This window comes from Carettochelys insculpta, chromosome 2 (assembly GCF_033958435.1).
Source record: "Carettochelys insculpta isolate YL-2023 chromosome 2, ASM3395843v1, whole genome shotgun sequence".
Taxonomy (NCBI): domain Eukaryota; kingdom Metazoa; phylum Chordata; order Testudines; family Carettochelyidae; genus Carettochelys; species Carettochelys insculpta.
In genome coordinates, this window is record NC_134138.1 from 154,219,646 (window position 1) to 154,236,274 (window position 16,629).

Sequence of the window (16,629 nt, forward strand, 5' to 3'; positions counted from 1 at the left end):
GACTTCCTGGAAGACAATGAGGTAACTATTTACAAAGTTTACAATTGTTCTTTGCCCTCAGACCCCAAGCCATTCAAAACTGAAGCATGAACACTTGTACTTTAGCTACATTTATACTGGTAACTGCTCCTTTGGAAACAGGATTCAGATTTATATCCTCTGTTGGTAAGATTAAGATGCTAAACTACCTTTACCAAAAAGATAGTTAGGAAAAAGGCTGGTTGGATAGCAGAGTATGTATTAAACAGATTGGGCTACCTAAAAATAGCTCATTTTCAAAATAAATAATTTACTTGATAACTTAAAGTGATCACAGGTCTTATTTTGCAGTATGAGTTATCAATTATTTATTTTTTAATTAAAAAGCAAGATATTCTATTACATTCTTGCTAAGATACGAAGAATTCACCATCAGGGAAGTTGTTTACAAAGGTTAAGAACAACATCACAGAGGGGAGGGTAGTTTAAGGAAAAAATCCACAGAATCAAATTAAAATTAAAGTAAAACAAAAGCATACCTTATGATACAAGTGGGGGCTTGGCAGAGGATTAGGGGATGCAGAGGGAACAGCAGGAGAGGGCATGTTGTGAACAGCTTTCAGAGATGGTGCCCCTTCATTGTCAACCTGTCTGCAGGGAAGTGGAAGACCAGCAATGGTAGGCAGAGGGACAGTAAACCTTGTCTAAGTGGAAGAGGGTGAAAAATATTTCAGTGAAGTGGCTAGAGTACACAATACAGAAACTCTATGTACAGATTCTATATAAAAGTACTGCATGCTATACATAATTACCCACTAACTACGTGTTACATTTAAATACACATTTCTTTGCATTCATTCACAATTTCCCTTAAGATTTCTAGTGTCAAAGGCGTAGTATGTTTCTATTTTTCGGTTTGTAGAAACAGGGCAGTGGCACCTCTGGTCACATTATTAGTGAGTTTTACAACAAATCAGAAATAAACCTGAAAGAGAGAGTTGTCCCTTTAGCTAAATGCAAAGCTATCAGACAGTCCTTCTCAAAACAGAAGCAAGCCTTGCATCACACTCAGAAAATGTAGGTTCTCTTATGCAATAACTGTCTTTTTTCAAGATGCACATGAATCTTAAGTCCGTGACTGGAGATTTTTGTTTGTTTGTCCTATGCTTATGCTCTAATCTATGTGCGGTGCACTGCAGGTACACATGGTAGAATGTGTTAATCCCCCTGAAATCCCTTATCTGAATACGCAACAAAGAACAATTTAAAGTAAAATGGAAGGACGGCAGATAGTGGAGCACCCACAGATACAAACAACTTGAAGGACCCCCATTACTGCACACAAGGAGTAACAGCCTCTTCTTCAATTAGCATCCCTATGGGTGTTCCACTTCAAGTGGCTCCCAAGCTTTACTCCTAACGGGTGATGTGGGGGAACTTTGTAATCAAGTCCTAGGTTAAAAACAGTAAGCAAAATCAAGGGCTGCATTAGATCTGGTGGCATGGACCAATGCACTGTGGGCTACGCAGCAGCTCAATCTCAGATACTCATATGCTTTTCAGCAAAGATGTGGAAGTGTGCTGTTATTTGAGTGGATAAAGCACCAGCTGTATTATATCACAAAAATACATCCAGAGAGATGCCTCCAAAATTTCTGAACTGTGAGGAAACACATCTCGCCCCTGCATCTTTCTGTGATCAAGACTGTAAAGAAAGGTTACTCACCGTAGTAACGGTGGTTCTTCGAGATGTGTCCCCGTGGGTGCTCCACATTAGGTGTCGGGCTCGCCCGGCGCCGCAGATCGGATCTTCCAAGCAGTTTCTGCCGGACCGCGCATGCGCCGGTGCGCGCCACTCCCCCGCGCGCTCCCGGTCACGTGCGCGATCCGGTCCCCGCCAATTCCTTGACCAACCGCCTCGGATGCTCCTGCAAAACACTAAACAGAGATCCGAAGCGGGGAGGATGGGCGGGTAGTGGAGCACCCGCGGGGACACATCTCGAAGAACCACCGTTACTACGGTGAGTAACCTTTCTTTCTTCTTCGAGTGTCCCCGTGGGTGCTCCACATTAGGTGACTACCCAGCAGTAACCCAAGATAGGAGGTGGGTAATCGGAGTATGTGCAGCTTGTCCCCGAGAGGACCGCTGTCGAGAGACGGGTATCCTCTTGGAATACCCTGTGAAGGGCGTAATGTTTGGCGAAGGTGTCACAGGATGACCAGGTCGCCGCTCTGCAAATGTCTTTTAGCGCAACGCCCTTGAAAAAGGGCTGTTGATGCTGCCACCGCCCTAGTGGAATGAGCTCTGGGCATGGCCAGGAAAGGAGTCTTTTTGAGTTTGTAGCACTTTTTAATGCAAGATACGATGTGCTTCGAGATTCTCTGCGAAGAGAGACATTCTCCTTTTGATTTGGGAGCGATAGAGACTAGGAGTCTATCCGTTCTCTGGAAGGACTTGGTCCTGTCTATATAGAAAGCTAGCGCCTCCTCACGTCCAGGAGGCGTAGGCGCGCCTCTTTGTCAGAGTTATGAGGCTTTGGATAAAACGAGGGTAAACAATAGGTTCGTTAGTATGAAACTCAGAAGAAACTTTAGGAACAAAGGCTGGATGCAGCCGTATGGTTACCGCCTCCTTGGAAAAAACAGTGCAGGGTGGCGTTGCCATAACTGCCGCAAGCTCGCTCACCCTGCGAGCTGACGTGATTGCGAGAAGAGAGGTCGTCTTTATCATAAGGAGGCAGAGGGAAACCGTGGCCAAAGGCTCGAACGGTGGTCCCCTTTTCGCATTAAGCACCAGGTCCAAGTTCCACGAAGGTGGAAGCGGTTTCCGAGGGGGGGGTATAGGTTTACCAGCCCTTTAAGGAACCTGGTAACCATGGGATGGGCGAACACCGTGTGCCCTGTCTCTCCATGTCTGAATGCCAAAAAGGCGGCAAGGTGGACCTTAAACGAGGATAGCGAGAGTCCTCCTCTCTTGAGGTCCAGTAAATACTCTATCACAGCCATAGGCACCGAAAGGGGGGCTAGCTGTTTAGTAGAACACCATGCCGTAAAGCGAGTCCACTTCTGCTTGTAGGTCGTCCTGGTGGAAGTCCTCCTGCTACTTTCTAGGACTTGCTGCACTTCTTCCGTACATGTGCTCTCTAGGGAGCTGAGCCATGGATTAACCACGTTTGTAGTCGCAGGCCTTGAGGGTGCAGATGCACTATGGACCCCTGGGCTTGCGTGAGCAGATCCGGCGCCACCGGAAGGGGCATCGGTGGCCGGTCCGACATGCGCAGGAGTAGGGGGAACCATTGCTGTCGATCCCACGTTGGGACTATCGGGATCATTCAGGCTCCTTCCCTCCTGGCTTTCTGCAACACCTTGTGGATGAGCACTGTGGGAGGGAAAGCGTAAAGCAGGGGGCCCCTCCAAGAGATCGCGAAGGCGTCCCTCAGGGACCCCCGTCCCAGTCCTGCCCTGGAGCAGAATCGTGGGCACTTCTTGTTGTGCTGAGTAGCAAACAGGTCTATCTGGGGAAAAACCCCATGCATGAAAAATCGGTTGCAGCAGATCGGGACGGATCTGCCACTCGTGCGTGAGTGCGAAAACGCCTGCTCAGCTGGTCTGCCTGCACATTGTGAGCGCCTGGGAAGTACGAGGCTTCCAGGGTTATATTGTTGGCGATGCAGCAGTTTCACGACCGGACTGCTTCTGCACATAAGGCACGGGACCGAGCTCCTCCTTGCCGATTCATATAAAACATGGTGGAGGTATTGTCTATACTGATCCCGACTACTTTGCCTTTTATATGGTCTCGAAAGTGTCTGCAGGCGTTGAACACTGCTCTGAGCTCCAGTATATTTGTGTGCAGTGACTGCTCCGTGGAGGACCACAGCCCTTGCGTCACCTCTTCGCCCATGTGTGCTCCCCACCCTATGAGGGAGGCGTCTGTAGTAAGAAAAACCAATATGTGTGGTTGGTGGAAGGGTACCCGTTAGCAGGTTGTCGGGGTTTACCCACCATTGCAGGGATTTGCGCACCTCTGTTGTGGGCGACGCCACCCTGTGAACAGTGTGTGCTGCCGGGTTGTATACGCTCGCCAGCCAGTGCTGCATGCTGCGCATGGGTAACCTGGCGTTCTGTTGTACGAACGCCGCTGCTGCCATGTGGCCCAGCAGCTGTAAGCACGTCAGAACCAGCACCGTAGGGCTGAAGGTGAAGACTTGCACGAGGGAGCCGACGGCCCGAAAGGGAGTCTCTGGTAGATACGCCCTCGCTGTAATAGAATTTATGCGTGCCCCTACGAACTCTATGTCCTGTGTGGGGTCTATCTTTGATTTTGTCAGATTGATAACCAGGCCGAGCGAGAGAACGTGCCTGTTGTGACGCATATTATGCGTAGTACCTCCTCCTTCGAGGCCCCTTTGAGTAGGCAGTCATCCGGATACTGGAATATAAATACCCACTGTCTGTGCAGGTAGGCTGACACCACTGCCAAGGGCTTGGTGAAGACTCTGGGGCCGAGGAGAGGCCAAACGGTAGGACCTTGTATTGAAAATGTTCTTTGCCTACCATGAGAAACCAGAGGAATCGTAGGTGAGCCGGATGAATAGTTATGTGAAAATACGCGTCTTATAAGTCGAGGGCTGCGAACCAATCTCCATCGTATAGTGCCGTAAGGATGGAGGCGATTGTGATCATCCGAAAGCGTTGCTTGCGCAGGTACCGGTTGAGGCCTCGAAAATCTAAGATGGACCTCCCGCCTCCTGTCTTTTTCCCCGTGAGGAAGTACCTGGAGTAGAACCCTCTCCCTTGCAGTTGCTCCGGCACTCTTTCCACTGCCCCTATGAGCATGAGATGGTCTACCTCCTGCGTGAGCCTCGCCACGTGGGAGGCCTCCTGGAGGTGGGGCCTGGGTGGAGGTCATGGCGGTGGGAGCGACTGGAAGGGGATGGCGTACCCCGTGGCTATGATCTCCAGCACCCATTTGTCTGTGGTGATCCTTCGTCACTGGTTATAGAATGGTCGGAGGCGATGGTGGAATAACCGCTTCGGATGACCTTGCGACGGTAGTGATGGCGCAGCCCTGGATCTGTGTGTCAAACTTGTGGCCTTCGGCCCTGCCCCGAGGATGCACGGCTGTGTTGGGAACGACGCCTGGGAGTTCTGTACTGCTGGTGCTGTTGATGTCGCCCTTGCTCGTAACCCCTGTGGTACTGGGGACGCTGTTGCTGAGTCCGCAACATCCAGGGCGATCTGAACTCCCGTCCTCGAGGCCGCGTAGCCTTCTTGCATGATGGCCTTGAGCACTGGTTTCTTGCCCTCTGGAAGCGAGTCCATGAGGGAGGTTAACCTAATGTGGTTATCGAAATTATGGTTCGCTAGATGCGCTGCGTAATTTGCCATTCGCAACAGTAGAGTGGAGGAGGAGTAGACCTTTCTGCCCAACAGCTCTAGCTTTTTGGCATGTTTGTCTGTTCCCCCACATTGCGATGACTCCACCACCAAGGAATTTGGTTGTGGGTGGCTGAACAGGAACTCCGCGCCCTTTGTCGGCACGAAGTTTTTTTTTTTTTTTTTTCCCGCTCTCTTGTGGACAGGCGGAATAGTCGCAGGAGTCTGCCATATCATAGTGGCAGACTCCAAGATTGCGTCATTAAGCGGTATTGCTATTTTGGAGGAGGCCGGAGGTCTCAGATTTTTGAGGAGCTTATGGTGTTTCTCTTGCACCTTATCTGTCTGGATGCCTTGCGTGAAGGCCACCCTCGTGAAACAGCTCTTGGAACTGTTTGAGATCGTCCGGAGGATGGACGTCCCCCGGGGCCATAGCCTCATCCGTGGAGGAGAGCGAGGAACCACTGGGATACGTCTCTGTGGACCCTTCCGGTTCCTGCTGGTGATGGTACACCCTCTCACTAGAGGTTTGCGAGGGAAAATCTCGGGGTTCCATAACCAGTCCCCCCTGAGATGCTTGAGTCTCTGTCCCCGGTCGCAATTGCCCTCGGGGGTACGAGATCGTTTGTGGGGATCTTTCCCTGGTAGATAGCCGATGGTGTCTATGCCCCGCGTGGTAGGGGCGACCATGGCAGTATAGGCACTGTTCTTGGGAAGGTGACCTAGACCACTCCCTTGGTGCATACCCTCTGCATCTGGGGGAGGGCTGGAGAGAGTGATTTTGCATAATAGTCCAGCGGTTCAAACCCCAGGAAGGGTGAAGGTGGTCCCAGCCAGGGTGAGGCTGGTTGCAAAAAATGGAGAAGGGGGCTCCGGGTAGGCTAGGGGGGACCCCTGCCTTCTGGTTGGAGTCTGTAACATAAGCGGAGGGCTGTGAGAAAGCAACTCCACAGCCCTGTGCGGAGAGGGGCTGCAATGCTTCCTCTTGTGTGCAGCCTTTCCCCTCCCTTGAGGAGGTAACTCTGCCCCCTGACGTACAGGGGATCCCGGCCCCGTGCGCACCGAGCTCGGCAGGCTGGAGGGCGGTGCCGCAGGTGCGGTGTGCTCCGGTGCCTGCAGGCTGCGTGCCTGCGCGCTCTGCACCGCCGGTTCCCCGGGGGTCGGTGCCGCTGCCTGCGGTGCCGCCGGTACCGGCGCTTGTTTAGCCACCGCCCTGCCTGCGGTGCGGGGCGGCTGGCTGATTATCGGAGGCTGAGCCGCTTCCATGTGGCTCTCCGTGCCGCCGCCGATCAGCTGTTGCTGCGGCTGGGGGCTGCTCGCTCCTCCCGTCCCGCTCGCTATTGTTGCCGGCAGGGATCGGGCTGGGGAGGCTTTTCTCCGTTTTTGGCAGCTTTCCTTTTATGGGCCCCGCAGGGTCCCTCCTGCTGCGGCCGCTCCGGCACGTCTGGCTGGAGGGCCTTATGAAAAGCAGTTTTAAGCCGCTGCCCTGCTTGCGGTGCGGGGCGGCTGGCTGATCATCGGAGGCTGAGCCGCTTCCACGTGGCTCTCCCTGCCGCCGCCGATCAGCTGTTGCTGCGGCTGGGGGCTGTGCGCTCCTCCCGTCCCGCTCGCTGTTGCTGCTGGCAGGGATCGGGTTGGGGAGACTTTCCTCCGTTTCTGCGCTGATGGAGTGAGGAAGGCAGCTTTCCTTTTATGGGCCCCGGAGGGTCCCTCCTGCTGCGGCCGCTCCGGCACGTCTGGCTGGAGGGCCTTATCAAGAAGCAGCATTTTAATGCGCATCTCCCTGTCTCTCCTTAATCGCCTCTCGGCAGGACTCACATTTTTTAAAGCCCGAAGAGGACATTGTTGGTGAGTCTTTGAGTTTTATTAAGTGGGTACTTAGCACCTTCTTTGTGCTGTTTTCCCCGTCCGATGGCCTGCCTCAGCAGGAGGGCTGATGGCCGTAGCTCCTGGCCTCCGGCGGTTGTTACTGGGACTGGCTGAAGCTGTCCCGCTCGTAGTTTGTTTGTTGTTGTTTGTTCTTTTCTTTTTTTTTTGGCAAAATAACAACCGGCTAACTCATAGTAGCCTAAGTATCTGAAAAAAACTTTGAAAGAAAAACAGATAAAGTCGTTGAATACGCTATTTGGCCTTAGCCTAGTCGGATTCCGTCTGCAGCCGACGGCGGTTAAGAGGAACTGGCGGGGACCGGATCGCGCACGTGGCCGGGAGCGCGCGGGGGAGTGGCGCGCACCGGCGCATGCGCGGTCCGGCAGAAACTGCTTGGAAGATCCGATCTGCGGCGCCGGGCGAGCCCAACACCTAATGTGGAGCACCCACGGGGACACTCGAAGAAGAACCATTATTTCTGCAATAGTTTAGGTCTATCCAGATAAAAGGAAAATGCATGTCTCACATCTAATGTAAGAAAGGAGTCTTATGTGGATGTTTATATGGTTAAGGGAAAAATATGAGCAGATGAACAAACTGGTTACGACAAATGTAAAAGCACCTTAACTAAGAATTTTGGGTGCACCCAAAAGGAGACCTTGTCCTTGAAGAATACCCTAAGTGAGGAGTCGAACATCAAGGCTTCAGTCTTTTCAACCCTGCATAGGAGTAGTATTAGACATAATAGCTCACAGAAAGGCCACCTTCAGAAATATATGAAGCAAGGAGCAGGTTCTCACAGGCTCAAATGGAAGCCCCATGGGAGATATTTAAGTGCCACGTTGTAGTCGCAAGTTGGAGTCAGATCCTGAACCTGAGGGAAAAAGATCCCTTAATAAAGCTAGATGACACAACATAAGCAAATATAGAAAACCCCTTAACAGGGAATAAAATGCTGATATTGCCGTCTGATGAACTGTAGAGTTAACCGATAACTCAATGTCATCAAATTCAGCAGGTAAACCAAGATATCTGAGAATGGAGACTGTTCAGGCACAAAGAGATGACAATGCCACCTTCAGAAATACTACGGGTAAGAGTTGACTCCTTTCTACTGCTCAGTAGTACCTGTTGTACATCTATCAAGCAGGTAGAATCTAGTCACATGAACCATCAAGGAATGATGCTTGGAGGCAGAAGACCCATAGGCTGGGATAAAGCACACAACCTGCATCCTGGGAAAGGAAATGCAGGATGGTTGGAAGCTTGAATGCTGGTTGGGAAATGGGTGGACAACTGAGGGGAAAATGGTAAGGATATTATGCTTACCTCCACCAGGCTGGTACTACAAGCATAACCCTGGCCTTGCTCTGTCTGATCTTGTTCACCACTCTTAAAACAAACAGCCATGCTGGAAGGAATATGTCAGTCAGATCCTTCAGCCTGGGAAAGAGAATGCTCCCAGAAAGTGATGCCCATGCTTTCCATTGAGCAGAATAACGGACAATTCTTGCTGAACGTGGCAAATAGGTCCACCTTCTGAAGCCCTCACATCTGGTAAAATGGTAAAATTTGGTAAAATCAGTGAAAAATCTGACAGTCCAAATCCCATTTGTTCTCCTGGGAGAGGCACCAGCTGAGTGTATCAGATGACCCATTATGGACTCCAGGAAGGTAAACATCTGAGATGTGAACCTGATGCCTATGCACCAATTCCTTGTCTTCACTGCCTCAGCACACAGGAAGAATTAACTTGCTTCTCCCTCTTTGGAGATATGAAACATGCAAGCTACATCGTCAGTCATGATTTTGATTGATTTAATCCTGCCAAGGGAGAGAAACTGAAGGCATGTTGTTCCTGACTGCCCTGACCTCCAACAGGTTGATATGGAAACAGGTTTTGTGAGGTGTATTACTTCCCATCCTAACAATAACGGCCCAGTTTAACAGGTATTTTTGTCATAAGTAGACAAAATTGACACTTGTGCAGAGTTGATTTTTCTACAAGTCTAAGTAACTCTTCACCCAAAAGAGAACTGTGACCTCTTTGTCTAAGCTATCTGTGGATGAGAAATAAATCCTTCTGAACCAGTCCTGGAAGCAGTGGAGGTATAATATCATTGCATGGCCAGTAACAACGGTATAAACTGCCATATGCAGGAGATGCCATCACTTTGTTACTGAAGTATCAGGATTCCCTTTAACTGTCCGCACTAAGTCTGATGAAGTCATGAATCTGTCTGTGGGAAGGAATGAAGATTGTGGCTGTGAACAAAACCATTTATGTCTCTATTAACTGTATTTTCTGTATGCAGCTAGAATGGACTTTTTATATTTAGCTGGAAACCCAAATCCTAAAACAAAATAATGATTATAAAAGTGGAAGTAAGTATTGCTTTGTAAGACTGGCCCCGCAGATATAGGAAGACTAAAGCTGCTTATCACAGAAAGTAAGCAAATACTACTGCTACAACCTTTGAAAACATCTGTGGTACCAGAGGGAAATACTCTGTATGGAAAATGATCCTGACCCATGATGAACATAGGTAATTTCTGTGAACAGAATACATCCCTATATGGAAATAGAAATCCTATAGCTCAAGGACTGAAGGTAATTCTCCTGCTTCTGGAGAAAGGATTATAGCTCCCAGTATCATCATCATCCTGAACATATGAGACTTCACAAATTTGCTCATCTCATCTTGAGAGAGGTCCATGAAGAGCAACAGAAAAATGAGAGGCAGGGATGTAAAGTGGATTGTGTAGCCCAATGTTGTAGTCTCCACGATCCACTTGTCTGTTGTGCATGACATCAAGCCTGCTGGAAATAGAAAAGTTGGTTGAAAGGCTGCAGCTTGCAAACTAATGTTGAGGGAGGATTTAAGGCCTTGACCAACCCAGTGAAACTGTTGTTTTGATGACTGGGTACTCACTGAAGAAAGAAGAGAAGTTCTTTCCTCTGGAATTTGTCTATTTGGTTGTTCTGTGAAATACAAAGAATTGAGTCAGCCACCCTCTTCACAAGGTCCTGGAATTGCCAAAAAAACATCAGCCATTGATTACGGCAGAGGCATGATTGCCTAGACCAGAGATAAGCACAAAGGCAGTTCGAGGGGTGGTCCTTTTGTCCATCTCACCCGCCCTGTTCTTCAGGAGGTATCATTATGGGGGGACTGGTGGAAGGGTAAGTGAAAACAGTCCTATGTAGAAGGGAACCCAGAGGTCTGGCAATCTGTTGCTGATACATCATGCAGAGTCCCCAGGATGGCCATAGGGGAGGGAGGCACACAAATGAAAAAAAGGCAGTACCCAGGACTGAGCCTACTATCCTAATGAGTATGAAGATCATTGGCAGCATATGGGTTCCTGTAATGAGGGAGTGGAAGAGATATCCCACACCGGTAAGGAGATGACTTGTTGGAGGCCACTGAAGAGGATAAAAAAGAAATTCAGTGGGGAAGAGAAAATGGCAGAAATCCCATGGTATAGGGATGCAATGATAATCTGCATATAAGGTCTTTGTGCCAAGAACCGTTCAGTATCCATAAGCAGTGGGGACTACAACTCCTCTATAGGGCCTTACTACATTCACAGACAAGAAAAACATGGCATGGACTGTGAAATCTGGCAGTGTGTGTGTTATCCTCTACTATACTGATTTCACAAGGGAGGCAATCATTTCTCAAATTGAGGATCCTCACCACAAAGGGAGTCATGCAAGGTTATTTTAAGGGGTTAGTCATGATAGAGCCATGAAAGAAGATAGGATCTTTGGAGGTGGTTCCTTACAGTAGAGAGCTGAGCTCCCCTAGACTGAAGACGACTTCATAAGGCTCCAGAAAAGAGGAGATATTTATTGAGGCTGAAAGGGCAATGAATCAGCCAAGATCCAGACGTACTAGAGGATTTCCTAAACTAGCTTGTCATATTAAGGACTTGATCATCAAAAGCTGCAATTTTTTCTTGATTCTTCCATGCCCTACATTTGAGAGCCCAGCAAAAAAACCATTACACTTTTGGCAGATATGTGCCCTCCCTTCCAGGCCCCTTCCCCCACACACCCACCCCAAAAAAACGCAACAGATATATGAAAGGGTAGGTTCAGCCAAGACAAATAAGCTCCCCAGAAGGAAAGGGAGAAGGAAAAATTCAAACCTTCTCACTAATATCTAAGTCTGTATTAACAACTAACACTAACTGTAAATGCTAAATTAATCAGAGAACTGCAAAACACACTAAGATATAATCTCCATGAGCACCACCTTAGGCCAAGGTGACAGAGAAGGAACAGAGCAATTTGTTCACAAGGCCCCTATACACATGGTCTGCGGCACAAGATTGTATAGAGTGCATTCATGAGTCAAATGGACATTGATAACAAAAAGTCTCTGATCAAGGACTGCAGAGATACTTACACACTGAAATGGAGTCCCTATCGGTAACCACTTGAAAAATGTGAGCAAATTACTGCTATGCGAGACCAAAAGCAAAGATCATTAAATTGAGAATACCTTGATTTTGCAATGACCAAGAGTTAAAGTCTAGGGACTGCTTGCAGAATCTTTCAAGAAATGGAGAAAAAAAACAGGCTGAAGAAAATATGTTAATTTTAAAACTTTTCAGTCTGGAATGTGTTCGAAAGAAATTGGGTCTCTACGTTCCCTGTGGGAAACGTGCAACCACTCACAATGCTCACATTTGAGCTGTAAGGGGTACTGATCAATTTTACAGAGATACCTACAGCTGTATGAGTACTTTCTACAGACATCAAACCCGTGTACCCATTAGATCACTCACTAATTTGAAGGAAAAGGTATCAGTGCAGTTACTAAAGACACATTATGCTCCAAATCTTCAAGCTACTGCAGTGATGTCAGTCCTATTATAGCCAGCCACTAAAGGGCCATACACCTCATAGCTGTGGCATAACTGGGTGCACCTGGAGACCTGAAAGCATAACTCATAAGCCATCTTCTAATCCCAGTCATACTAAAACTAGACACACTACACACCGGGACCACGAAATGCAAACTTAACTGTCCAAGTAAACCCAATTCACGTCATCAACTCTGACCAAGTTATTCTCAGATGACAAAATCGGCCACACAGCAGACCTCTCATCTTGGCTAGAGAGTCAAGAAAAACTGCATCTAATGTAGCAATATAAATGGGGCCAGGATTCAGAGTCTAACAAAAAACAATAGAAAAAAAAATGAGCATGCACGCAAGCACCCCCTCCTTGAAAAGGGAACTATATGGCCAAATATCATAACCCTGCAGCTCACCATTCAACTAGCTTTCCACACAAACAATAGCTGTAAAATGATAACCAGCCTATAATTGTAAGTACTAGAAGGACAGTCTTCACTTCAAACTCATTAGCTCCTACTCCTTACTAGAGGGAGTGGACTGTAGGGAAGATATAGTATGTTTTCAAATACTGGCATCATTCTCTTATGAGTACAACACCTAGAATATTTCTGCACTGATTTAATACGAACAAGAAAAAAAATTCAGGATTCTGTTCAGAATGTTTTACAAATAACTCCCTGAAGGAAAAAACAGTTGACAAGCACACAACTTTGTAGTCATCTTCCAAAACTTATTGTATAAAACAAAGTTCAGATAGACTTATAGTGACCCAAACTTCTAAGGAACACCAAACAAGTCTTGAATAGAAAAAGCCTCCAAGACTCAGTTCTTAAGTAAGGCCCAATTTTAGTTTACAAAAGGTGTTATGGGGAGAAGAAAAGGTAATTTTTAAAAACAGGAAATTAATAAGCCTTGAAAATTTTGAGCACCCACAGGTAATCCCAGATATTGCATAAAGCAATAAAAAGGTTTGATATTTCCATATTAATCTTATTCTTATGAGAGATAAAGAGCGGGTTGTCAGGTGGGCCACGTACTGGGATACATCTTAAAAAATTATTTTCTTTTTATTTTGCTGTTAGAAATGCACTTTAACAGCTTCAGCAAGCCCTTTTTATGAAATGCTCCTACAGCGTTCAGAGTTCTTTAAAATCAGACGAGGATAGCACAGTGCAAATGGCCTATAATTCTGACTTGAATACTTCCTCATTAAAAGTTAATCCAATTAGCTGGCTCATACCTGATTACTGGCAGCCATTATCAAGGTTCTCGTAGGTGCAGACTGAGGTTTACCACTTGGCATAGGCAATGCTGGTGGTAAACTGGCCATAAGCTGTGTCGGAGCTTGCAGACTGAACTGGTAAACATTAGGAGTTGTGCAAGGTGGCGTATCAGAATCCTTTCAGCAAAGAAAAAGGGGAAAAAGAAAAGCAACTTTACAGAAAGTACAGTATACACAGACTATGCATCTGTAAATGCAATGATTCAGTAAACAGTGTAAGTACTGTAAAATCTGGGTTAAAATCCATTTCAGCGTGAAATTAAATACATGCTGGTATTATATTTATTGTATATAGCAGTTTTGAGAGTTAACTCTAAAAACCTGCATTGAAAAAGGCAGTTAAACAATATGAATGGCAGCCACAGATCAATTTCCACTCAAACTAAAGGCAGATGTAAAATTAAATTCCCCACTTTCCCAAATTAAAAGTCAGAGGGACAAAGAAAGGAAAGAAGAAAATAAGGAAAATAGCACTGGTAGATACACAGGGAATTTTAATTGTTGGTATAGGATCAGAACTTTGAACAGTTTGCTGGTAATTCAAGTTATTTGTACTTATCTGTATGGAGAAGTTACTCACTGGTAATTTTATAGTCTTCTCCCATCCTACCCAGCAACAGCAAAGTTAGAACTCCACCTACCAAGAAACAAGGAGACAGACGATCTGCCAGTCACGACTAATAAACAAGCACCAAATCATCCACTTCCTTTCTGGTAAAGGTCTCTGATCTTAGCTATTTTCTTTTAGAAGACAATGCCACTCACTGGGGGAGAGAGAAGGCTTATGGTCGATAGAAAGGAATACTATAACAATTACCTGTAAGTAATTTGCTTTGCAAACGCCCTCTTCTCCTGTCTTAACTAATATCAAATATAGACAAACAGTGACCCAGAGCTGGTGGTCTTACTGCTATGGTATTTTGAGTAATAAACTGCCAACAAAATAAGCAGACAAGGACAGTTCCTTATCAGATGGAGATGTGGAGACAGCCCAGAGGCTCTCTCAAATAATCGGTGATTGATCCTTCTGTGACAAAGCCAAGAAACTGTCATGCATCTTGCAGAAGATTCTACTAATTTGGACACAAAACTTTAGCCCTTACAAATGTTATAAAGAATGAACCAAGAGTTTTTCCTAAAATTATGAAATGTAAGATGGCTTAATTTGGGGCTTAAAACTTGACATCCAGGAAAAGAAAAACGTCCTCCATTTAAAAATAAAAAATATGTATGAGTGCAACAGATTCACTGATATGAAATTTATCACCAGACTACTAAGTGAACAGAGTAGCTGACACCCTCTTAAAACAGTTCACTATCCCACTGTAACTCACACGGATGTTGCAAGAACTGAGAGATCCCCAGGACTGAAGAATCAGTCTTACAACAAGATGCTCTAGGAGCATACAGTAATGCCAATCCATTTTTCTTGGAGTGAGGACAGGATTAGCCATAGATTCTTGGTGGATAGATATGCTTACTAAAGGGGAGAGTGGGGTATGAATTTGCTGAGAGGCAAAAATTTCCCAATATTCTCTTTAAAAAGAGCTACCAATAGGAAAGTTATGCAAGCAGGTCAGACATTTATCATCTCCAAATGATGAAAATGTGGATAGTGAAGAATTTTCTCTTAACTTTCAAGAGTACTGAGGCCTGGATAATAATGCTGTCCCCTCTTCAGCCATTCCCATCCTCAATTAAGCAGTATATTGATTCCCTTCAGACAGACAATGGAAGAGAACTGAATCAAGAGGATCCCAAGGCAATACGTGTTTGTGCCAATGAGCTGGGTGGGCCAGGATAGAAAATTAGACCTTAAAAAAAACCCAATGTTCGGTGGTGCAGAAATAAAGATGAGAAGCCTATCACTATCAAGAACAAGAGTACAGACATCTCTTTATGGTAATGTCCAGAACAAAACATCTGTCTATAAGAGTGGAAGGATCTTCAAGGGGTGTTTAAATGTTCAGACTTGGTTATTACATAGTATTTTTCATCCCAAAATATCAGAGTGCTTCATAAAGGAAGGAAGTATTACAAGGCAGCAATATGCCATTTGGGGCTTCACAATAGTTCACTGACAGAGCAGGAACAGAATCTTGGTGGCCTTGCTCCTAATTCAGTGCACTAACCTCTACACTGGATTCCACCTTCAGACATGCTCTGAAGAATCAAGATTGAAATCATCTTTTGTGCCTCTTTTCTGCCTGGTAAGTGGAGCCACTTGAGCAGAGTCCAAAAAGAGATTCCCAAGAAAGTTTTTTTTTTTTTTTTTTTTTTTTTATAATCCACAACAGGTCATGAGGTAAAGACTTTGAGCAATGCGCGGTCATTGATGTCACCTTGTTTTCATTATAAAAATACTTTAAAAATGAAAGGGAATACAACTCCAGCTGGACACAGCTATATTCGAAGCCCTCATGAGCCATCCTGAATTGAGACCAAAACACATGTAAATAGCTTATGAGCAACAGGTGAAGATATATGGATAATTCTGTGTTGATGCTTCAGTTTGATACCTGAATCTTGTCAAAGCACTTCAGTGACTGGAAGACGGGCTCTCAAACTTACCTGGAGAAATACTATGTAAGCTCTTCAGATTTCAACACAACCTGCGCTCCTGATGCATGGAGAGGAGCCTTTCATGTTACTACTTGAAAGGTCTTTATTGCACATCTTATGCTGTAATGAAAAACAGGTGCATACAAGTCCCTGAGCCCTCAGTTAGTTTACTAGCAAACACATTAGGAACACTGGTAGTCCAGAAAGATTAAACAGCAATGTTTTATACGTATGATTTTTTGTTGGTGAACAGAAGTTTTCAGGAATGTAATGTGACCAGAATAGATGGCTAAAGTTTCTATCAGATTGCCTACCTCAATATTAAAGTATTTTCAGCATGAATTTCATCTTCATCGACCAGTTTAATCTCTTACGACTAAGCACAGGGCTCTAAGCACTTACACGGAGAGATGTACTAGTTTGCATCTAGCTCAAGGAAATGTGATTTCTGATTCTTCTTACTCTTGCAGCTGGAAAAGAGATCATGGAGCTCCAGAGTACATTTATTCTTAAAAAATGGGATCTGGGATCATTTGTCCTTGTACCTGACAAAGGCATACCCTTTGTTACAGTGATCCTAACTAATTTAATGTGATGGTAGGTTGAACCCTTTCTAAGGCAGGCTTCCCTTGAATTGCAGACCTTGCTTGGCTGGAATGCTTCCCTTATCTGTAACCAGGAATAAA

The 16,629-nt window shown here is 46.0% G+C and overlaps 1 protein-coding gene across 7 annotated transcripts in view; it reads right to left on the reverse strand.

Annotated features, from left to right (window-relative positions):
- TENT4A (terminal nucleotidyltransferase 4A) overlaps positions 1-16,629 on the reverse strand; it is a 110,566-nt gene that overhangs the window by 21,271 nt on the left and 72,666 nt on the right. For 3 of the 7 annotated variants that reach the window (XM_074987874.1, XM_074987873.1, XM_074987877.1), the window contains 2 exons: positions 13,340-13,498; positions 519-683 (listed from right to left, as the gene is read on the reverse strand). The exons of 2 other annotated variants lie outside the window; for them this stretch is intronic. In XM_074987874.1, the coding sequence (XP_074843975.1) occupies positions 519-683; positions 13,340-13,498 (324 nt within the window). The remainder of the gene's footprint in view (positions 1-518; positions 684-13,339; positions 13,499-16,629) is intronic. 2 more of the 7 variants (XM_074987875.1, XM_074987876.1) reach the window with 2 other exon arrangements.